The sequence below is a fragment of the Notolepis coatsorum genome (assembly GCF_963971535.1).
Source record: "Notolepis coatsorum genome assembly, chromosome: 10".
Lineage (NCBI taxonomy): Eukaryota > Metazoa > Chordata > Actinopteri > Aulopiformes > Paralepididae > Notolepis > Notolepis coatsorum.
This window is the reverse complement of record NC_140174.1, coordinates 53,316,495-53,341,348: the sequence shown is the minus strand read 5'-3', so window position 1 is coordinate 53,341,348 and position 24,854 is coordinate 53,316,495. Positions and strand designations below refer to the sequence as shown.

General features: G+C 41.7%; 1 protein-coding gene across 2 annotated transcripts in view; it reads left to right on the top strand.

Annotated features, from left to right (window-relative positions):
- The window catches only part of LOC311236112 (ATP-dependent RNA helicase DHX8-like), a 90,265-nt gene that overhangs the window by 34,492 nt on the left and 30,919 nt on the right, over positions 1–24,854 (top strand). For both annotated transcript variants that reach the window (XM_084323722.1, XM_084323721.1), the window contains exons 14-16: positions 7,281–7,466; positions 8,014–8,224; positions 18,762–18,943. In XM_084323722.1, coding sequence (XP_084179848.1) covers positions 7,281–7,466; positions 8,014–8,224; positions 18,762–18,943 — 579 coding nt within the window. The remainder of the gene's footprint in view (positions 1–7,280; positions 7,467–8,013; positions 8,225–18,761; positions 18,944–24,854) is intronic.

Genomic DNA, 24,854 nt, shown 5'->3' with positions numbered 1-24,854 from the left:
CCTTGCAAAGGAGATCTTGTATCTCAATGGGACTTCCTGGTTAAAAAAAAAAAAAAAAAATTTAATTGCAGGCTTGGCGATTTGATAATTGCATCATTCCAAATCGCGATTTCGATTAAAAAACGATTAATCGTGCAGCCCTAGTGCTCGCTTTAGTTGACAGTGCCACGAGAGCACTGCACAAGACCCGCGGACATATAGAATGTTTAATAAAAGTTCCCGCAGTACTGGCCAACCCACGAACATATAGAATGTTTAATAAAAGTTCCCGCAGTACTGGCCAACCCACGAACATATAGAATGTTTAATAAAAGTTCCCGCATCAGTCAAGGGAGCACTCGCAAACAGATAACGTTAAACACAGCAGAAGATGGAAAACATACAGACTGACCAACAGGGAACTGCATCCAACCCTAGTACAACCCTCGAGTCTAAGTTACTAAGGACACATTTAAATCACAGAGGTGTTAGTCTATTGGAACTGTATACAGTAGTTAGCTTCTAGTTAGCGTTTGAGCTATATAGCTGCTTGCTAGCTAACGTTAGCCCTGTGTGTGTGTGTGTGTGTGTGTGTGTGTGCTCAAAGCAGCCAGCCCCATGTTAGCTAGGTGTATCTGTTATATTGACTATAATGTTTCCCAAAAACGCACAGGACTACGACGCAACGTTAGATATTTTATTGCATGCTCAACCAGTGCACAACAGCACACCAACCCAACTGACGTTACCACAACACTTGACGGTACTTTACAGCCCTGTCGTAAGACCACCGTGCCGTCTTAAAGGCACAGTGAACACCGTTGTGATGCCTACCCAGATACATACACAACATTGACGCGGCTTGACAACCGAGGTTCAAAGTTAACTTCACAACATACTTCGTTTTTTTTCTTTCACTGCCCAACCCAGTCCAACCCAGCATCTTTCACTGCCCAGTTCAGCCCAGCCCAACCCAGTCCAGAATAGTTCCCTCTTTCATGTTAATGTTTTATGCTAATATTTTAAAGAGTAGAGACACGGTGTGATTATTACTATGATTGAAAAGCAATTTAGACGAAGACATACAAAGAAGTAATTATCACAATTACACTATTTATTTTTGGCTGGTAAAAAAATCTGTTTGGCTGGTCAAAAAAATCAGCTACTCGCCAGTTGGCTGGTAAGCCAAAAAGTTAGTGTCCTCCCCTGTATAGGCCAGCGGTTCTCAAACTACGGGTCGCGACCCAAAGTGGGCTTATGGGTAGGTGTCAGTGGGTCACATATTGGCAATAAAAAATTATCTCTCTATATATATATATATATATATATATATATATATATATGTTTTTAATGTTATGTTCTGGCAACATATTTTGGCTAAATATGCCTCGTTTTTATAAATTTGTATTGATAACATAGTGCTGTAATTAAGTTTTCTAATAAATATGCATGATCAAGTTCAACAACGTGTGCTTTTATTTTGATATTCCTTAATTCCACATTGAAATTACGCAATACATTCGTGTGGGGTCGCATAAAAAAATCCTAAATAGAATGGTCGTGGTATAAAAAGGTTTGAGAACCCCTGGGCCCTGTTTCTTGTACCTGGATAACTGAGTTAGCCGGATAACTTTAGCTGGATAACTGGGTTAGCCGGACTTTCCGATTTCATGTACCTGGATTTTCCAAATCACCATGACAACATATCCAAAAGTTTGAGCCTGGTCGAAAGCAGAGTTCAAGTTCAAGTTAGCCCGATCACGCAGAGCCACGCCCCCGCAAAGAAGTGACAGCTCGTTTCCTGAAACTATTCCCACAGTCTACGATCTGCATTATACCATTCTGAATTACGTTTTTGTGCTCCATTCTTCCAGAGGGGGCTTTTGAAATGTAAAATAGACCCAAAATGCTGATATTAAATTCACTTTGTCCTAAATAATGCACGTTATATATACCGTGGCGACGGTGGCGCTCGCTCGTGCGATGTACACAAAAATGTGGTTATTTTAATTGTAACTGGGATTAAGATGTCTGATGAGATGCGCTGTTTGACGGATTTGAGAAATTGAATGAGCCGTTGACGTCACATGAATGAATGAGGATAAAGAAATAAAACTTCATTCAAAATAAGGAATATTCTAAACACGGGTCTCTCGTTCATTAATGTATAAACAATGAATTTATCCCATCTGGCACAGTGGCCCAGCGGTAGTGCTCAAGCCTGCCAACTTTTTGACCCGGGTTCAAATCCCGGTGTTTCCAATATGATTTTTTTGAATATAATATTAATGATTATACGCCAAAGTAGCCTGGTTTTAAGTTAAAATATTATAAATCTACATGCATTGAGGATGTCATTCTTTATATAGCTCTCAACGTGCACCAAATTGAATTATTCCTATATTGCAAAAAAAAGGAGACAACTAGGGTCTTGAACCCCGGTCGTCCGTGTGAAAGTCAAAAGAACAACCCGTTAGACCACATTAGAGATAAGTTAAAGATTGACTATACATCAATCAATGGGCAAGAGGGCCGTATCGTAATTCTGTATAACAGTTAACTAATCATTTTCGCTAGCAAGATCTCATTTGATTATTCAATCCAGCAGGCAAGTTTAAAGAAATATAATCTGATTGATTGAGGTAATGAGGGACTTAGAATTAGCCTATAGATAACGCATTTAACTTGTCGGCGAGGCGATTGAGCCGTATTGCAATCTGTCAATAAAGTCTTAAATCAATTAATCAATCAATGCCGTTGAGAATCAGGGTCTCTGCCATCGATACGTGCTGGCTTTTCACCTAAAACGGCCGCGCGCATTTAGCCTGACTCGCAAGTCTGGCTTGAGTTAACGAGACTGAATCCACCTTTGTGAAACAGGAAAATCCCGGCTTCGAACATCGGGTTAACTGAAGCTGGATAATGGACATCTTGATCGACTTAGTTGAACCACGTACATGAAACAGGGCTCTGGTATAGCCTAAATCAAAAGCAAACTCACTAAGGTTAAGACTATGAATGGGCGTTTATTTATTTATTTGTAATCATCAAAAGTGCTTGTTTGTGCCACTGAAACAAAATTCTCACTCTGAAACCTCGCAAGGCGCCAGTCAGCTGTGGAGCGTGAGGGCGTACCGTGAAAACGTTGTTGTGTTGAATGCTAGATTAGCGTTATCTAAAAGATAAAAACAGCCGTTTGTGCATTTCCAAATTGTGCCAAATATTTCCAACATGTCATCCACCTTCCGTAGCAATACACATTAACTCAATCAGCGCCGGACCCGATAATAGTCGGGTTTTCATCGTTATTTCTTTTATTCGATATTTCTTCATTACAGGCACACATCGAGGTTAACATGGGGAATCATCGATTCCTGAGAATGCCAAAGTGCAATACTGGCCGCATCCACCCAGGTGGCAGTATCGAGCACCCTTTGAAACATTATATCTTGGCCTGTGCGTCGATCAAAAGTCTCCGGTCGAATTTCTATTGGTCGGGCAAGGGGGGCGGTGATAGCGGTGGGATTGAGAAGCGTCAATTGCTCCCGGTGCATGATGTGTGGCGGATTATGTTGGCGACACGATCGACACCAATACTGGGACTCGTGATCAGATAATTGGAATATTCTTTTTGGGGTACATCCTAGTGAAGGTAAGGCCTATATGGTATCAATCCTGCTGTGATCCAACCATGATTTCACTTCGATCACAATATATGTGTGTAACGTTACTCCACAACATAGGGCTGGGCGATATGGCCAAAAATGATATCAGGATAACGATATCGATAACTATATCATATCACTCGATATTGCTAATTATCGATATTGTTACAAGTATTACATTTTTAATTTTTTTAATTTTTTTTTAAACAGATGTATGTTTATTTTTGCAGCAATTCTTTCCCCTCACACTCCAGTTCTCAGGCTGCAGCTGGTTTGAAAGCGAAAGTAAACAAGCTTCTCTGCTGGCTGTGGCTCCAGGGGAGTTGAATAGGTCTGGCTCTGCTAGTTTCTTTTCTATCTTTTGGCGCTTTTTTGGTGGACAAACGTGCATGTGCACCGTGACTCGTGACTGGAGACTAGCTCTGCTAGCACACATAGCCTACTGTGTACAGACGGTTTCAAACTGTATTTTAAATTGGAAAGCAAACAAAATAAATTGTCATTTTGGTCAGTATTGTCATTTGGACAAGCAAAGCCATTACTTTAAGTTGCAGGCAAGAAAGACAAGTCTGTCCACTGTCACTGGTTTTAAAACTGCCCTGTTGCAGGTCACCAAAATTAGATTTTTTTTTATCCCCCCCCCCCCCCCCCCGATATCGATTATTAAAATATATCGCGATAATTATCGTTTTATCGCCCAGCCCTACCACAACGTGTGCCATTGGTGACAATCAAAGCATCAAAAAACGACCCCACCCTTTCATGCATTCATGATGAAACATAATACTGATAAATATAGATGTGATTTCGAAATAGTAGCGTGTACAGGCGAGAAACGGCAACGTGTTTAGTGAATTGCACCTATTGCTGCATAGCGTAGTTTTCTAGGATTAGACAGGATTACTCTAAAACTATAATCATATTCACTACGGTATAAAATGGGAATGTATGGATGAGAAAATTATTTCTTTAACACATATTGAACGATCGATAGTCGATGTCAAATGGGCCATAGTATTGTATCCATAGCTATAATTAGGAATGGGTACCGTTCACATTTGAACCGGTACCTGTGAATCGATACCGGTACCCAACGGTATCTTTTTTCGGTACTTTAGTCTCTAAAAATGTAATCTACCTACAACAGTAAAAAAAAAAATCCAAACTTCAAATAACCACACTTTCGACCGTTTTCGGCGTGCCATTGCCCCGACTGCTTTGTTGTTGAATCAAGTCAAATCCTAAGTAAGCGTATATTGTGCGTGTGAACGTTAACGTGAAGAAAAAAAAGTTAGCAAATGAAGTGAAATGAAGCAAGTGAATCGGTACTCTGTAGTACCGACGTGATTCGGTAGGTACCTTTTAACACAATGGCGCCCGACCACGGATATATACGTGTTTCGAATCCATGCTTAACACTTTGAGTGCCACGCCGGGTTTTCCTTTTTACCCCCTTGATGCCACCATCCACTTCAATGTTAACGTTAATATCGCCTAATCTATGTTTTAAATTATGGCTATGTGTCTAATCTGCCCGTCGCTTATCAAAGACTATTTTCCAGTCAGTGCTGTCAAGGCAGATTGGTTTTTTATCGCTTCATTTCCGTTTTAGAGCATTTAGAAAAGCACCCGTTTTGAGATAAAAAACAGTTAATTCTGGACCATTCTATGAAAATCGTCTTTTACTGGAATATTCCACAACGTTGATATTCGTCGGCCTATTTATGAATCGTTTTCAAATAAACGCTAGATGATCAATATTATACGTGCACGCAAGCACATTCGGGCCGCGCACGGATAATCGCCGCGTTGATTTCCTCTTGGACTTTTACAGTGAAACCGAAAGAGCCCATTTCACAAAACAGCTTATAACTTCATCAAAATTAGTCTGATTATCCTAACACTGATAACATAGATTCCTTACCTGACATCAGATGGTATCCAACTGGTATATTCCAATTCCTGATCACCATTCGAAAGTGTATGGATCCACCGTGTGTACAGTGCAGTACATGATTCCGCGGGTCTCAGAGGCTCCAGAATGAACTGTGGTAACCCCGGCTGGATCAGTGGACTGGAAAATGTGGAGTACCGGATTTTTTCCCCCATCCATTTTCATTGAGTCCATTCCAAAATCCCTTATGTCATCTGGGAGACGATAGGGGGCGCTTTTTTCCACATATGATCGCCGGCGGCGCTCGTGTATACTCGGGTAGGCTCGCGTGATGCAATATGATTTCAGATCGCTAAAAAAAAAGAAAAAATCCGAGAAATCTCGTGAGTGGCTTTCAACCACATATTACCGGTAATAAACCCGAGATATCTCGTGTGTGGCAGTTAAAGTGTTAATGGACCGAAGGACGGATATATCCGTGGAAAATTGTTTTGGCTTTTATTCCATTTTAATAACCTATTCAAGGTCGCCGAGCTGCACTGCAGATGTACCCTACTCTTTGAATTCGAGAAAGTGCATTACCGGCCAGATCCTCTTAGGGGCGCTATCGCGATAATGCAGTGTTCCCTGTGGCCGAAGTTGTCTTTTTTATTTTTTTTATCTCTAATGTGTTTTCTACTCACCTGAAAGGATAGCTATTGTCTGTTGCATGGAATACGTTTTGGATCGCGGATTTCACTATGCAATAAGGGGATTTATCATCAGCCAATGGACATATCGATCTACCAGATGGCGATCGATAACGGGGAAATGCCCGGGGGGATCCAACCGGCTCATGGTAAGATCGTTTTCACGTAAATTACATGCTGATCGGGCCTTGTTATGATACTCAACCAGGCGATTAGCGTATGTGGCTACTTAGACGAACACGGTTATTGGTAATCAATAATAAGAAACGACGTCCCCCGCCCCCCCCCCCCCCCCCCCCCCCCTTCATGCATACATGCTTGAGGATCGTGCCGATCATATGCAGCTTGAGTTTTAACTGTAGCTTATGTATAACGGAAATGCCATTGGATATAACGTTAGTAGCTATTAGCCCTTTTATCTAGCCTTCCAGGAAATATACTAGACCAAATGCTGTATAACGCATTCTATAAAATGAGAACGTATTGATGAATTTTTTTTTTCTTTAAGCCATTTTGAAGGGACGGTTTATGGTCTCAATTGACAATGAGAATGGACAGATAGCAATACTATAAAGTATAGATTTAGTTCTACAAACAGCCCCAAGTCTGTTTACATATGCTGGTCGTCTCTAGTGATATTAGACTCATCCCAGTGGCCGCCAATGTGTTAAAAGTACCTAATTCGGTACCCATCCCTAGCTATAATATAGAATATAGTTATAGCCCTGCAAACACCGCCACGTATTCCTATATTTTAGAGCGTCTGCCTTTTAACAACACATCACGCATATCGCTGTGGCGTCCATTGAGTTAAGCATCGGGTATAGTGCCGTGCATTGTTATGTCCGTGTGTGCACAGTGTGTGTGACGTGTATGACTCCGTGCAATATCTCGTTATTGCTGCTGCCATGTGCTTTAATATGCATTTTAAAAATGTATTTCAAGCACTAAATGTATTTCAAGCACTACTCGAGTAATTCATGCAAGTTACTCGATCTGGGAAAACATTATTCGTGCCCAACCCTACTACTACCCTACTGTTTCTCTCTCCAGGTGGGCTACACCATCCGCTTTGAGGACTGCACCAGCCCTGAGACGGTGATCAAGTACATGACTGATGGTATGCTGTTGAGGGAGTGTCTGATCGATTCAGAACTAGGCCAGTACGCCATCATCATGCTGGACGAGGCCCACGAGAGGACCATCCACACGGACGTGCTCTTTGGCCTGCTCAAGAAGGTAAGCAAGGACTGATCTGATTCGCAATGGGCCAGTTTCAAAGCCTAGTCCTAGACTTTAGAAATATGCTTTTGATGGAGATCTCCGCTGACCAAAAAAGAAAATTCTTAGTCTAGAATTAGGTTTAATAACTTAATTAAATAAATGGACACAGCCAGTTACTAGGCGCAAGGGATTCTGGGACTTGTATTTCTACCAACTAATGTGGCGACTAATGTAAATAATAGTACTCTGACTATAATAAACAAACACTCTTCCAACCTTGCTTTTAAATGTAAACAATAATCGATATTAACATAGTATGAAATATAACTCAATATTAATCATGTAACCTGACCTATTAAGTTACAACACCCCGTCTGTGAAACCGGATCTGTCTCTTGTAAATCGAGTGTTTTGAGTCTCCTGTGTTTTCTGTTGGAAGCTTTGGCAGTATTGTCGAGGATATAACAAGCATACAAATACAACATTTAACTATTCAAACTGAAAGAATACATGAACCTCTGTGCTGATTTTTCTTTCTTTTATTATTTCCGTTTTTTTTCAGACTGTACTGAAACGTCCGGATATGAAGCTGATCGTCACCTCTGCAACACTGGACGCCGTGAAGTTCTCCCAGTATTTCTACGAAGCTCCCATCTTCACTATCCCCGGAAGAACATACCCAGTGGAGGTTCTCTACACCAAAGAACCCGAGACGGATTACCTGGACGCCAGTCTCATCACCGTCATGCAGATCCACCTGACTGAGCCTCCAGGTACAGTATGGCTGTGGAGAGATGGTACAGGAGATGAACGGAGCTGTGTTTCCCCAAAATATCCTTATGATACACATGTTCCCTTGACCTACAATTAGGGATGCTCCGATATTGATATTGGATATCGGCCCCGATATGACTAAAATAAATGACAAATAATAATTATTTGTTTGTTTTATATTATAATATAATAATAAATAACAATTCAGTACATTTATATCTGTGTTAATTTGTTACATTTTGTTTCACTAAGTTAGGAAAGTAATGTTTTAAGTCAAGCCTGATGTTTCCTTGCACAAAAGAATGATCCCAGTCTCTTCCACACAGTGAGTTTCAAGTTTCAAGTTTCTTTAATAGTTGTCATACAGAAGTACAGAATACTTTCATACAAAATGCTTCTTACTGTTACGCTCCAGAGACTGTGCTAGACAAGATAGTATCAAATAACATAGTATAGCATGTAGTTTAGAAGAAGAAAATGAGGTCACAGTGTTTGGTATAGACATATGTACAATGTTCTGAGTTACCATATAATATACAATACTATGCAGTGTACTAATGTACAGTACTATATAGTGCAAAGCAGAAATGGGATGAGGTACAATTTAGGTACAATTTACAGTAAGGTGTACGAGTTGTAGTGCAATCCTTCGTCAATAAATATAAAGTGTGGGGAGTGGGTGCTACAGTGTGTTTGTTTAAAGTGGGTGTGTGCTATAAAGTGTGTGGAGTGGGTGCTACAGTGTGTTTGTTTAAAGTGAGTGTGTGCGTGTGGATGTGTGTGCTATGTGCGTTTGGTGGTTGTTGTGTAGGGGAGGATCTATGGTGGTTGTTGTTGTGTAGTGTTCATTCATTGTTCGTTTAGCAGCCTGATGGCCTGGGGATAGAAGCTTCTTCTGAGTCTTTCTGTGCTCGCCTTGAGACTCCGGTATCGCTTGCCTGACCGCAGCAGTTCAAAGAGGCAGTTGTTCGGGTGACTGGAGTCTTTAATGATTCTCTTAGCCTTGCCCTTGCAACGCTTGTTGTAAATGTTCTGGAGGGTGGGGAGCCCCCCTCCAATTGTGCGTTCGGCTGAACGTGTCACTCTTTGTAGTCTGCTTCGGTCTTGTGCAGTGCTATTCCCAAACCAGGAGGTGATGTTGCCGGTCAAGATGCTCTCTATTGTACATGAGTAGAAGTTCTTAAGGATCTTCTGACTGACTTGGAACTTCCTTAGGCGCCTGAGGAAGTAGAGGCGTTGTCGTGCCTTCTTCACAACACTGTTAATGTGTGTGGTCCATGTCAAGTCCTCGGATATGTAGGCTCCGAGGTACTTAAAGCTGTTGACTCTCTCAACCGGTGCCCCGTCGATGCTGAGGGGGCTGTAGTCCTTGACCCCCGACCTCCTGAAGTCCACAATCATCTCCTTTGTTTTGCTGACGTTCAGGGAGAGGCTGTTTTCCTGGCACCATCCCGCCAGGACCTTGACCTCTTCCAGGTAGGCCCTCTCGTCGTTGGCAGAGATCAGGCCCACCACCACTGTGTCGTCAGCAAATTTGATGATTGTATTGCTACTCCGCTGAGCCACACAGTCGTGTGTGTACAGGGAGTAGAGGAGGGGACTCAGAACACAGCCCTGGGGGGCCCCTATGTTGAGGGTGATGGATGAGGAGGTGCAGTTGCCTGCTCTCACCACCTGGGGTCTGCCAGTCAGGAAGTCCAAGACCCACTGGCAGAGGTCATAGTTCAAGCCCAGGTCCCTGAGCTTGGCTATGAGTATGGAGGGGACTATGGTATTGAATGCCGAGCTGTAGTCGATGAATAGCATTCTCACATAGTTCCCCTGCCTCTTGTCCAGGTGTGATGCTGCTGTGTGCAGCACATGGGCTATGGCGTCCTCCGTGGACCTGTTGGGGCGGTATGCAAATTGCAGGGGGTCCATGCTGATGGGGAGGGAGGAGCAGATGTAGCCCTTTACTAGCTTCTCAAAGCACTTCATGGCTATGGAGGTGAGAGCTACAGGGCGGTAGAGGCATACAGTTTATTAATTGAACAATGGGTATTGGATCGGTACTCTGTATCGGCCGATACCCAAAGCCCAGGTATCGGTATCAGGACAGAAAAAGTTGGATCGGTGCATCACTACCTAGGGCTGTCGCGGTATGACATTTTCTCACGCGGTTGTGTGTGTGGCTAATCACCGCGGGACCGCACTTCTATACAATTTTTTTTTTTTTTTTTTTTTTTTATAATTTCTTTTTTTATATCTATATATATATATATTTTTTTAATTGAGTGCCAGCAGGGGGCGCACGATTTAGCGCTTGAATGCCAGCCTTTTGGGACTGATTTTCCGATATTTCATGATTTTCGCGGAGCTATTTCTATATTCTATATTATGGCTATGTGTCTAATACGCCCGTCGCTTATCAATGACTTGCTTGCAGTCAACATGTACGAAACGGATTGTTTTTTCATCTGTACATTTCCGTTTTATACCGTTTTGAAAAACGGACGTTTTTGGACATTTCTAGAAAAAGAAAAAGATTCCGCAGGAATCGCCCTTTAGTGTAATACACACAACACGTTGTCATTTTCCAGCTGATTTATGAATAGTTTTCAAATAAACGCTAGATTATTGATAGTATATGTGTACTTATGCACGCTAGAGAAGTGGGCTGAAAAATCGATTATCTATGACCTGGTCAGCGCTAACGTCATATACACACATACACACATAGGGGACACGTTGTGAAATATGTGAAAAAAACATCTGATTACCCCAAGACTGGTAAAATAGATTCCTTACCTCAGATCAGATGTTCTGCAAAAAGATTATTCCAATTCCTGAACGCCATTCCAAATATCGATCGCGTTTATTGATCCAACGTTATGTACTCGAAACACATATTCCATGCTGCTCTGAGGGTCCCTAATGAATGCAGTAGTCTCGGGTTACATTGCCTGAGAAGTAAAATGTGGAATCCGGGATTTTTTCCCCCCATGCATTTCCATTGGGTCCAATCCAATGGGTGCAATACCATCCGGGAGACGATAGGGGGCGGTATTTGCCCTTTTCGAGGTCAGAGCCAGTCCCAATGATAATGTGAGGCTGGATTGATGAAAAATGTATGGATATCGCTAGGGCTGGGCGATATGACTATATTATATAAATATCGGGTACAGTTCATTAACGATACACTTTTTAAACGTATCGTGGATATCGTGATGTTTTGCCCAAGAGGCTTGTGTCGCGTCAATCTGGTCCACACGTTGACACTTTTGAACAGCGCCGCCCCACACACACACTACTGCATCAAAAGTTACTACTTATGATAACAAAGGCATTCGTTTTGTGGCATTAACGTTATATAGTTACACTTTCAATAACATCAGCGTATTTACATAGCAACGACCGAGGTCGACCTAGATATAGCAAGCATTAGTCGTTCATATCTCAGCCCGTGCTGACTCAGTTGTGCCCATTCTGCGGTCTGTTAATAACGTTTTCAATCAGACAGATGTATGGAAAGGCTTTTATTATAACATCCGTTGCAGTAAAATCATTATGCCTCCAGTCGTTTAGTCTTCCTGCGGAGCTAAAAGCTAAACGTCGGCCGCGGCGAGCTACCGCTGCCATTGTTGTTATCATTGAGCTCTCCAATGGCGGAAGTAAAAAAAATTAATACGCGCTTGCCGATTGGTGCTAAGAACAGCAGGGCGGGTGCAAGCGATGTGACGTAATTGGCAGACGCGACTGTCAATCAAAATGATTCTGTTTGCCGACTGAATTAATGAAAACGTTATTAACAGATTGCAGCATGGGTACAATACAGTACAGCTCAATACAACAACAGTCAACAGTGGACTGGAGGATGCAGACCAGAGAAAGACTTTCGTCTTGTTTACATCAGGGTCCCCCATTTTCAATTCATCATATTTAATATCTAAATCATATAATATCTCATTGCTAAATATATGCAATATATAATCTAATAATCTAAATCTAATATATAATATAAAAATGCTAAATGCATGGGTATTTTATTTTGTCTTTAATGTTAGCTTGCAAACTCAAATACTGTCTTGGTAAGCCTCATAATGAATTGTTTGGGGAAAAAAAGAAAAACATTGTGATGCGTATCGTGTATCGCCGAAAGGTCAGAAAATATCGTGATATCATATTTAGGCCATATCGCCCAGCCCTAGATATCGCTAATAAAAACGATAACGATTAAATAACAAGATTTCTCTTCGTTGGCGCTCAACGCATGGCGGCCAACAACGAGATTTCTCCGTTGGCACTCAAAGTGTTAAGACATGCGAGTTTACCCGCGATGGTGATTAGAAAAAAATTCTAAGGTCGTAAGAGTCCTGAAACTATTTTAAACATGTTTGATAATCTATCCATTTGTCCCTCAACGTTCTGAAATGTGATAAAAGTAGATTAGGGTGTTGCCTGCTCCTTTAACACTTTGAGTGCCAGCGACGAGATATCTCGCTTTTTTTTATTAGCGATTTGAATTCATATTTCATTAATCTAGCCTCACGTTACTGTTGCAAACTCTCTCTGAGCTCCATTGGGAAAATACCGCCCCTATCGTCTCTCCCTGTGGTACTGCACCCCTTTGGAATGGATTGAATGAAACACATGGGGGAAATAAATCCAGCTTCCTCATTTTACTTCTCAGGCAAGTCACCCGAGATGATCGGATTCATTGCCGAGCCGCAGAACAGCGTGGAATACATATTTCCAGTACCCAGCGTTGGATCAATAAACGCGATCGATATTTGGAATGACTGTCAGGAATTGGAATAATCTTTTTGGAGAACATCTGATCTGAGGTAAGGAATCTATTTTACCGGTCTTAGGATAATCAGAGCTTTTTTCACAGAGATATCAACGTGTGCCCTATGTGTGTGTGTGTGCTGATCAGGAAATGAGATAATCGATTTTTCAGCTCACTTCTATAGCGTGCATAAGTACACATATACTATCGATAATCTAGCATTTATTTGAAAACTATTCCAGAATATTCCAGTAAAGGGCGAGTATCTTTATACTTTCCTGAAACTTTCAAAAGACGAGCGTTTTTCAAAATGGTATAAAACGGAAATGAACCGATTAAAAATCCGTTTCGACAATGTTGACTGCAAACAAGTCATTGATAAGCGACGGCCAGATTAGACACATAGCCATAATTTAAGACATAGTTTATGCGTTTGCAAATATGAGAGCTCTATCATTGAAGTGGGTGGTGGCATTCAAGGGGGGTAAGGCACTAGTGGTCTGCAAGGGCCTTGAAATAAAGCCCGAGCCTGTGAACTTCAGGCCCTGCCCGAAAATAAGCCCGACTGTAAATAATATTTTAAGCCCTAGCCCGCGTGAAAACCAGAAAAAAAATATTATTATTATTATTAAAATATAATTTTTTTTGTATTTGTTTTAAATATTCGAAACACGGTTTTATATGAACGTGCTGAAAACTAAGAAGCATTTACATAGCCTGTTTCGCTCTTATTAGAATGCCGTCTCTCCCAGTGCTCGCTTATAGACTGACTCACACATCAGCCTCGTAAAACGTATTGAAGGCTATAGAATCTTCTTTGACACACACACACACACGACACACAATAGCCTACTCAGTCACTATATACAAACAAACAGAAAACAGAAATCAGATTTCGAGCAGAGCAACATAATGAAAAGCACAACAAAACAGGTAGCGACCCAGCAAATAATAAACATCACTCACCACGACGTCAGCAACGCGTTGAACAACGTTAACAAAACTTCGCCAACCGGCTACATACATCCCAAGAACAAATTAAAACGTTCGCCAACTGGCTATATTCCAACACAACCAATCGAGTTGAACTTTGCCCCCGAGTTCTCCCTGCGCGCTGCGGTAATTACATCCAAATGTTTCTCTGGCGCAAAAGAGAAAACGAATCTTAAGGAAAACGAAGGTTATCCTATAACCCTAGTTATATGAGAAAAAACAAAAAAACGCAATAAAAAAAATTAAAAACGGCGGTGCCCGGCCGAGCCCGAATTATTTATTTAAAAAAAAAACCTACCCAGCCCGAACCCGCCGGGTCGGGCCGGGCCCCGTCGGGCCTGGGCAAGGTTGCAGTGCACTATAAGGCACACCGCATGGCTGGCACTGAGTGTGTTAACACTTTCAGTACCGGCCATTAACATGGCGAAGCATGGTTAAATGCCACCACCCACTTCAATGATAGCGTTGTGAACGCATAATCTCTGTCTTAAATTATGGCTATGTGTCTAATCTGCCTGTCTCTTATCAATGACTTGTTTGCAGTCAACGGATTGTTTTTTAATCGGTTCATTTCCGTTTTATAGCATTTTGAAAAGCCCTCGTTTTCAAGGAAAATATATAGATTACGTGATAAAAGGCATTTACTGGAATATTCTGGAATACACAAACACGTCGGCATTTTTCGGCCTATTTATGAATCGTTTTCAAATAAACGCTAGATTATCGATAGTATATGTGTACTTATGCACGCTATAGAGGCGGGCTGAAATATCGATTCTCTCATTTCCTGGTCGCGCACACACGCATAGGGCAAACGCTTATATCTCTGTGAAAATAGCTCTGATTATCCTAAGACTGGTCAAATAAATTCCTTACCTGAGATCAGATGTTATCCAAAAAGATTATTCCAATTCCTGATCGCCATTCCAAATATCGATCACGCTTATTGATTACAGTGTTGAGTACTGTAAATACATAACCTGTTCCACTCGACGGGGTCGGTACCGACCCCTTTTGACATTATTATCATATAGGCATATTTTTATGAATGATGAAAATAATTTGTGATTTTAAAATCAACCGTTTTCAAGTATTAACATCACTACTATGTCACAAATGCATGTAGAATGTAAAACGTTAGGTTGGCAATAGTTTAGCAATAGGTTAAAAGTGTATTTTAAGTTTTCTATTTGCGATAGTCTATTCTGACCCGGAAATGTTGAACCATGGGAATTGTAGTTTTTTGTATTTTTTTAGCCATTTTGTAGAGGAGATCGGTAGCTATCGGCCAGCATTGAAATTTCTCCGATCTACACTTCCTGTCACATACTATGGTGGTTCAAAGTTCAGCGTTCTGAATTAATCATATCAATAATTGTTATGATTCGCGATAATAAGCTACAAAAGGTAACGTTTTTGACAAATATTGAAACGCAGTCAGTTTCTCCACACTATTGTTACCATGTAGGAAGAATTAGATCTGAAATTAGTTTCAAAATGGTTACACTGTGGGGGAAATAAAATAGTACAGTCGATTACAGTAAATATCAGTATCTGTTATTATGCACGCCTGGTGATACTATATCCAAATTGAACTCGGCCATTTGAAAGATACTATATGTATATATATAAATGTGCGAATTGGCTATAATAAGGTAATGTATAAGCATATATTCTATATTCTATAATAATATTTCAAATTGCATTGGTCCGGATGGGAGAATTCAGTACTGTATATACAGAACCTTCAGTTTGATCATCTTCCCTTTATCAATTTCCTTAGATCTTTTGTACACATGATCTCAAGAGGGTACTGAATGAGCTCAGTGGCAGTTTCTTAAGTTTGGTCATTATTATCATGGTTTTATTCACTGTCAAAGATGAAAAGAAAAACCATAATTCATATTTTCCTTTGTTTCATCACAATTTAAGCAAGCCTAGTAATAGACACAATATTTCTGACACTGAGAATACATTCATTGAGGTCCATAGATGTTCATAGATACCAAGAATATCCAAATAGCCCTTGTAGAAGTGGAGCAATATTCCATTTACCTAGGTATACATTTTATGCAGATTTGAATATTCTGGAATACACAAACACGTCGTAATTTTTCGGCCTATTTATGAATCGTTTTCAAATAAACGCTAGATTATCGATAGTATATGTGTACTTATGTACGCTATAGAGGCGGGCTGAAATATCGATTCTCTCATTTCCTGATCGCGCACACACACACACGCATAGGGCAAACGCTTATATCTCTGTGAAAATAGCTCTGATTATCCTAAGACTGGTAAAATAAATTCCTTACCTGAGATCAGATGTTATCCAAAAAGATTATTCCAATTCCTGATCGCCATTCCAAATATCGATCACTCTTATTGATTACAGTGTTGAGTACTGTAAATACATAATCCACGCGTTTTCCGGGCCGGTGAGCACAATGGATTCTTCAGTTGGCTTGAGGGAAAAGTAAAATGAGGAAACTGGCCACCCCCCCCCCCCCCCCCCCTTCGTCAGTGTAGAGTAATGGGGTGCAGTTACACAGGGAGAGACGATAGGGGGCGGTATCTTTCCAATTGAGCTCCGAGAGAGTCTGCAACACTAGCGTGAGGCTCGATTGATGAAATATGAATTCAAATCGCCAATATATAAAAAAATAAATAAAAAAGCGCTATATAGCGTCGGGGGCGCATCTATGCCAAATACAACGCAGTTCGGTTTCCGGGTTTCTCTGATTGGCCACGACGCCCACGTGACCCCGCGCTAGCACGCCCCCTTATCCACGCCTGCCGCTACGCCGCGCCGCGCCAAGCTCCTCTGTGTGTTCTCGCTTCCTCAATTTATACGCATGGAAGTATTGACTACGCCGTAACGAATCATTAAAAAAAATATACCGTTAACTGGAATATGTTGTTTCTTTACACATATGTTGGATTATGTAATTGGTTTGTCATGACAAACCAATAAAATCGCTACTTTACATCAGGGTGAACGCTGTTAATGTCGGCGGCGGAGTCAATACAATGTCCTGCAGCGGTGGTGGGTTTAGACGCGAACATCACAGTCAATAATTAAAAACCAGCTGGTGTCACTAGTAACGTCGCGGCGATGTCCGTAGTTTGATGTGCAATTGTATTGTGGTCATCATTTGTCTCCGACTCGTTGAGTCATAATAATAACCTTTTCGGGCGAAACTGGCAGAGACCTTTTTATCCCACTTTCTCCGCTATTAAAGCTGTAATTATTGACGGTGATGTTCGCTTCTAAACCCACCACCGCTGCAGGACATTGTATTGACTCCGCCGCCGACATTAACAGCGTTCACCCTGATGTAAAGTAGCGATTTTATTGGTTTGTCATGACAAACCAATTACATAATCCAACATATGTGTAAAGAAACAACATATTCCAGTTAACGGTATATTTTTTTAATGATTCGTTACAGCGTAGTCAATACTTCCATGCATATAAATTGAGGAAGCGAGAACACACAGGGACCTCTGCCGCGCGCTGCAACACACAGAGGAGCTTGGCGCGGCGTAGCGGCAGGCGTGGATAAGGGGGCGTGCTAGCACGGGGTCACGTGAGCGTCGTGGCCAATCAGAGGAACCCGGAAACCGAACTGCGTTGTATTTGGCATAGACGCGTCGGGGGCACTCAAAGGTCGGCATGAACTAACGACAAAATGCGTCCGTGGCACTCAATGTGTTAAGAGTGGTGCGTTGTGGAATATATGCCCTTCTCCAACTTAAAACTAACGTTATTTGAGCGAACATTTAACGTTATTATAACACTATTTTAACATTAGTGAATTTGAATGCACATACATAGCTAGTTAAATATCACAACTTGTGTCATCATTGGAGGAAACTAAGTGCTGCCTCTCTCCGCCGTCCGCGCTACACTCGGGACTAAAGGTACTAAACTAAGTTAACGTTCGCTATCTATGACGTTAGCTATACGCTAGCTATCTATAACATTAGTGTAGTCCCGAGTGCAGCGGGGACGGCAGAGAGGCAGCACCCAATCTGCGTGTAACGTTAGTCAATAACATTAAGAATAGAGAGCTGCAAAAGGAAATGAATGCCCAGTCTTTGAGAGAACTGTTTTCTGGTTTACTGTCGCCACCTTACAGAGGGAATTACCCCGAAGTCCGGCTAGTTATAACAAGCAAGTTACATGACCGGCACTTCGGCCCGGGAGTTGGGTGAACGCTCCCCTGTACTCTACTACGGTTCAGATTAATACAGGAAAAGGTATACATTGGGGGCTCGAGTCCGGGATATGAAAATAAATCCTGATTTCATCTGTGAGTTGTAAACTGTATGGAAACGTAAAGTTAGCTCATGCTACTGGAAAACGGACTCCTCGTCATTAAATGAACTGAGTTAAAAATGATGACGGCCCTTTTATTTACCACGGTTGACGCGGTTGTCTGTTCTGCATCCGCTGGTGCCTTGACACACCGCGGGATTGCGGTGATGTGGTTACCGCGACAGCCCTATCCCTACCTACAATTGAGCAAGGAGTATCGTGTGTTTCCAGGAAACAGCCTTGTTCTTCTAACTTCCAGGAATGTCCAAATGCTTGAGGGGAAAAAATTAACTATCTATGATGCTGTGTGTCTGTGTGAAGTTGAAAATCCTCAACTAACACATCTCCCAACTTCTTTTACATTTTTGTCTGTCATCATCCAAAGCGTGTCCTACGTTTTTTTTTTTTGCGTTGTGCCAATCTTTGTCTCCCTGGTCTTTTCTTTTCTCTGCAGGTGACGTCCTGGTGTTTCTGACTGGTCAGGAGGAGATCGACACGGCCTGTGAGATCCTGTATGAGCGGATGAAGTCTCTGGGACCCGACGTGCCTGAACTGATCATCCTGCCCGTCTACTCTGCCCTGCCCAGTGAGATGCAGACGAGGATCTTTGACCCCGCCCCTCCAGGCAGCAGAAAGGTAACCGGGTGTTATTTGCTTTATTGGTTTAACTGAAACAGTTGAAGAGAATTAAAGGGATGGTTCTTTTTTCTTTTTTTGGGGAACCTGTGCCCTATTTCCTACTTGACCAATGATGTTGTTGAGGGATCTTTTCTCGGCACGCACAATCCATGTTGTTCCTCATACTAGCTCTGGATAGTTAACCACAAACCAAAGTCAATGGGTCAAGCTCCTTTTTGTACAAGCTTACCGAAGCTCGCTGAAATGTACTCCACGGTGCACATAAAGAGGCTTTTAGTGAGCTTCAGTCGGTTTATACAGCTCGACCCCACTGACTTTGCATTGGTTTGTTTGTGGCTAACTAGCCCGTGCTAGTGTGAGGCAGGGTTAGAAATTAACGGGGGCTTGGGGCAAAAATGCCCTCGAAAATTGACCAAATGCCCTCGAAAATCAGTTAAGGGGGGCAAGAAAAGCCCCCGACAGTTTACTAATTATATATATAATTATATATATGCTCTACAGTGCGAGCATTTCCCTCGTATTTGCCCCTAATAATATGTGTGTGTGCGAACCGGAAAAATCATTTACTTGCAGTGTGCGAGACGAGTGAAGATTACAAAACAGCTCCGCTGTTAATAGTTCAGAAACTGGACTGAAATTCAGTTTTTGGGTGGAATGTTTGTTCCAAGGAGGGAGGGAGGCGGGGCCCGCTGCGTGTTACAGGGTACTTGAGAGGTGCGAACGCAGACAGACGGAGAGCTCTGCTCTGCTTTCATCAAGCATGCATAGTGTAACTTAAGTTACACTGCTATCTTAACGTTAGCAAGCTAAGCATCTGCATAGCGCGACCTGTGTAACGTTAAGTAACTTGTGTTCGGCGGGGAAAGACCGTTCCATTCAGGGTTAGAAATTAACATTTTTTTTCAAGGGCTTTTTTTGCCCCCCTTAATTGATTTTCGGGGGCTTTTTTTTGTATTTCGGGGGCACTGAATTTTTATGATGAAAATTAACATAAGGATTATAAAACATTGTTGACACTTTTTTTTACAGTCTTCGTCCCTATGTTTGATAATGTAATGTTAATGTCTCCATATATAGGGCTCTACGCTAACCTTTTTCCCAAGGAGCACATGTGCTCCTAAATAAAATGTTAATAAATAAAATCTAAATAAAAATTTAGGAGCACACAAAGAAATTTAGGAGCACAGTGAAAATTGTTCAAGTAACACAGAGTTTATTAACTATTTATCTCATGCATTATTATACTGTGCGTGTGCACACTATGAATTGAAAATGGGGGACCCTGATGTAAACAAGACGAAAGTCTTTCTCTGGTCTGCATCCCCTTAACTTGTGTGTATTGAGCTGTACTGTATTGTACCCATTCTGCAATCTGTTAATAAAGTTTTCAATCAATCAAACGCAAAGGATATCGGTTGTCAAACATTTTGACTTTGATACAGATAGGAAAGGTAATGGAATATATTATTAGATGACAGAACATTGAAAATTCTTTATACAATTATTTAATTCATTATGAAATAGAAATTCCGTTTTTGGGTGGAACGTTTGTTGCAAGGAGGGAGGAGGCGGGGACCGCTGCGTGTTACACACAACACGGAGAAATGGTCTAGCTGCTTCGGTGCGTCGTTAACGTTAACGTCGGAAGAAATTCCCCACTAAGCCCTAAATTCAGAGCAGAGCAGTATCCTAATGACTTTTATGCTTCAGTCGATAAGGTGTTTTGCGAATTCTGTCAACATACCGTGGGGACTGGACCCGCAAAAACACGTGCGAATATCACTTCAAAAGCCATGTCAGCCGGATTCCTCTCTTTCTCCTCGTCTCTCTTTTGCTCAAAATAAAAATGAATGGGCTTCATGGCTGGCTGATTTTTTTGCGTTGTCTGATTCTGAATGTATAACTTGCCTAAGCCGGTACCGTGACTTTGTTTTCGGGCGCTACTGTGATTGGACGTTTATGCGCCTTGTGTAATGTGGGACTATTATAACAGCGGAGCTGTTTTGTAATCGTCACTCGTCTCGAGTAAATGATTTTTCCGGGTGGCGCACACACACATATTATTAGGGCCAAATACAAGGGAAATGCTCGCACTGTAGATCATATATATAATTATATATATAATTAGTAAACTGTCGGGGGCATTTTCTGCCCCCCTTAACTGATATTCGGGGGCATTTTGTCCATTTTCAAGGGCATTTTGCCCCGAGCCCCCGTTAATTTCGAACCCTGGTTCCATTTGTAACACAACTTCAAAGAATAACATCCAAATCCGATCCCGATGCGCATTTCCTTCATTCCACAGCGCTGAGTGCGCAACGTATTTCATTGATAGATCTGGCCAGAGCCTATACTCACAAACGTTCCAGTGCTGTCTTCCTGATGATTTTAATCCAAACTTCATTCAAAACTTGTATTATGAAATAATTCTGGGATGTCTGACTATTTCCCTATGCATTGTTGCGAGTTCAGCTGACAGTCCATAGAGTCCATGACATAATAAGTTCATGAGATGCTCGGTTCTTTTGTTGTGTTTGAGGTGGATGTTGTTGCGTGTGTGGGGTTTTTCATGTATCAATTTGAAACAAGCCTCTTGACTGTTGGAATTAGGGATGTTAACACTTTGGCTGCCATGGGTTAAATTCATTATCAACCGTAGGTTGCCGGCTCTATTTGTCTATAGAGAAAGTCTCATTCTTTGCAGGGCTATAACTTTTTAAATTATATTGCTACATTGCCATTATTAGGGCCCATTCAAAGTCCTATATGTATTGTTCATTGTGTAGCAACGTTAAACTTTTTCATTCACATATTCATAGTAAAGTATGGTCTAATGTATAAGTATGTTTTCATCTCTTTCTGCAGCTTTCTCCAGAACGTGATCTATAGCCCCAAATACATTATATTGATGATGCAATACAGTTTTATGGCAATCAGCGCGATATAAAAAATTCCAACTAGACGTACTTCTAGAAGTTACTACACGTCATCTGATGTTGACCGGATGGGCTAGGGGGCGTTTATAATTCAGTGGGCAGCGTTATACCAATCATCTAATGTGGGTCAAATGTTGATAATAGCAGTTAGTATCGAAGACGGTAATTTTACACGCTAAAACTCACCCCAGTCTCCGCGCGCCGTTGGGCGATCATCGTAGAGTAGAAATTTTACCATTATGGGATGTCGATTTACCCGGTCCATCTCCAGCTTGTATAATGGTATATACGTCCAAATCATGTTGGTTATCGAGTTATTGGCAATCGATCGCTATGTAGTGTGTCGAGATCGAGCCTCGGGACCTATAGAGAGTGCCCGGAAGTAATACGGCCGACCAGCACAACCTCTACGGCACTTCCTGTTAAGCGATTGCGCCGATCGGCCACCAGATGGCGCTCCTGAACCGTCAGAGAGCTCAGTGGGTCCTCCTGGTGGATCTCAGGCCAGCGGAGGGGAAATATGAATCCGATCCCAGATTTTTGAAATATTGATATTAAAGACGCTGTAAAGCGTCTTCTGCAACTTGAGCATGGCCGGGAATGACGTGTTTTGGCGTTTTCCGGCAGCCAAAGTGTTAAAAATAAAATAGCTAATAATATTATTCAATATTAGACACTCATTGATCCAGAGGCAACCGGCTATTCGTCTGCTATTTGTAGATATATCAAGACAACAACACAACTTGCCCTCAGGGACAATCATATTTAATCTATTTAGATAGAGTATGTATGTATTATTTACAGATAATTGAAGGTACCTCAAAACATGAAACCAAGCCATGTCACACATCGTGTGTGTGTGTTACTTGAACAATTGTCACTGTGCTCCTAAATTTCTTTGTGTGCTCCTAAATTTTTATTTAGATTTTATTTATTAACATTTTATTTAGGAGCACATGTGCTCCTTGGGAAAAAGGTTAGCGTAGAGCCCTATATATGGAGACATTAACATTACGTTATCAAACATAGGGACGAAGACTGTAAAAAAAAATTGTCAACAATGTTTTATAATCTTTATGTTAATTTTCATTATAAAAATGTTGTGCCCCCGAAATACAAAAAAAGCCCCCGAAAATCAATTAAGGGGGGCAAAAAAAGCCCTTGAAAAACCCTGGTGTGAGGAACAGCATGGATTGTGCTGAGAGAGTTTGTTTGATTGATTGATTGAAAACTTTATTAACAGATTGCAGAATGGGTACAATACAGTACAGCTCAATACACACAATTGTTAAGGGGATGCAGACCAGAGAAAGACTTTCGTCTTGTTTACATCAGGGTCCCCCATTTTCAATTCATCAGGACATATATGACATACAGATAGTCAGTACTGCTACATCTATACATTTATGACATACCAGATTTGCAAATACAGTACTGTTTGTGATACAGAAGGAGTCAAGAAAAGGGAGTATATACATTTGACGTAGAAACTGTACATTGGAGGAGGTTGGGTGGGAGGGGTGGGGTACATTGGGATATTGACAACCATACTGGGTAATTTACATTGGAGGTGGTTGGGGGGGGGGGGGGGAGAAACACTGTATAAACAAGCAAAACTGTACAATTGAGGGGGGGGGGGGGACACTGTACAAACAAGCAAAATTGTACATTGGACTATTGACAACCATACTAGGTAAATGACTGTACATTGGAGGGGGTTGGGTTAGGATATTTACAGGGGCCAGTTTTGAATTGCAGTCTCCCGTAGGTGTCCCTTGAGAGAGGTTTTGAAAGTGGGTAGTGATCCACATTCCTTTACAGCTTTGGGTAGGGCGTTCCACATTGATGTGGCATAATTGCTTTTTAGTCCCTTATTTGAGCCGAATCTGGGTTTAACATGATTTGTGGAGCTCCCTCTGGTGTTGTGATCGTGGTATTCACTGACCTTTGGGAAGTATTTTGACATGTATATGGGTACCTTGGTCGTGTAGTGTATCTTGTAGACCAGGCCCATTGCAAGTTGCTGTACTCTGTCGTCTACTCTAAGCCATCCTAGGTTGTCAAAGTGGGCAGGGGTGAGGTGGGTTCTAGGAGTAAGGTCGAGCAGTAGTCTGACCAGTTTGTTTTGAGATGTTTGTAATTTTGTTTTTAGCGCCTTTGAGGTGCTTTGGTACCATGAGGTGCAAGCATAGTCGCAGTACCCCTGAATGAGTGCTCCTGCCAGAGTCTTCAGGGTATTCTTGTTTACCAGAGAGGAGATCCGGTACAAGAATCGAGTTTGTTGGTTGACTTTTTTTATTACGGTACATTGGATGCCATTTTGTCACAGGAGAGATTAGCCTCTAGGATGGAACCCAGATAGGTAATTTCATCTTTCCTTGTGACAATATTGTCACCAACTGTAACTGAGAAGCCGTCGGTCTTGCTGAGTTTGTTATTTGAACCGAAGAGAATGGACTCTGTTTTGCCCATGTGTAATGATAGTTTGTTATCAGCGAGCCATATGCAGATTCTGCCTAGTTCCGAGCTGAGGGTTTTTTCAACCTGTAACTTGTTCTTGTCAGAGACCAGCAGGGCTGAGTCGTCCGCAAACAGGAACAAGTTGCAGTCACAAGCTGACGACATGTCATTTGCATAAATTAGGAACAGTAGCGGTCCTAGTATGCTTCCTTGTGGAACACCACAGCTCACTGTGAGGGGGGGGGGGATAGGGTACCGTTTACCTCCACCATCTGTTCCCTCCCCTCAAGGTAGGATTGCATCCAGCTCACTGATAGACTATCAAAACCAATTGCTTTTAGCTTGTCAATCAGAATGGAGTGATTGACCGTGTCAAAGGCCTTTTGTAGGTCCAGCATGACCATGCCGCAGTATTTGCCCGCGTCCACCTCTTGTTTGATGTGGTCATTCAAATAGAGAAGGCATGTGTCAGTGGAGTGGGATGTTCTGAAGCCAGATTGGAATTCGTAGAT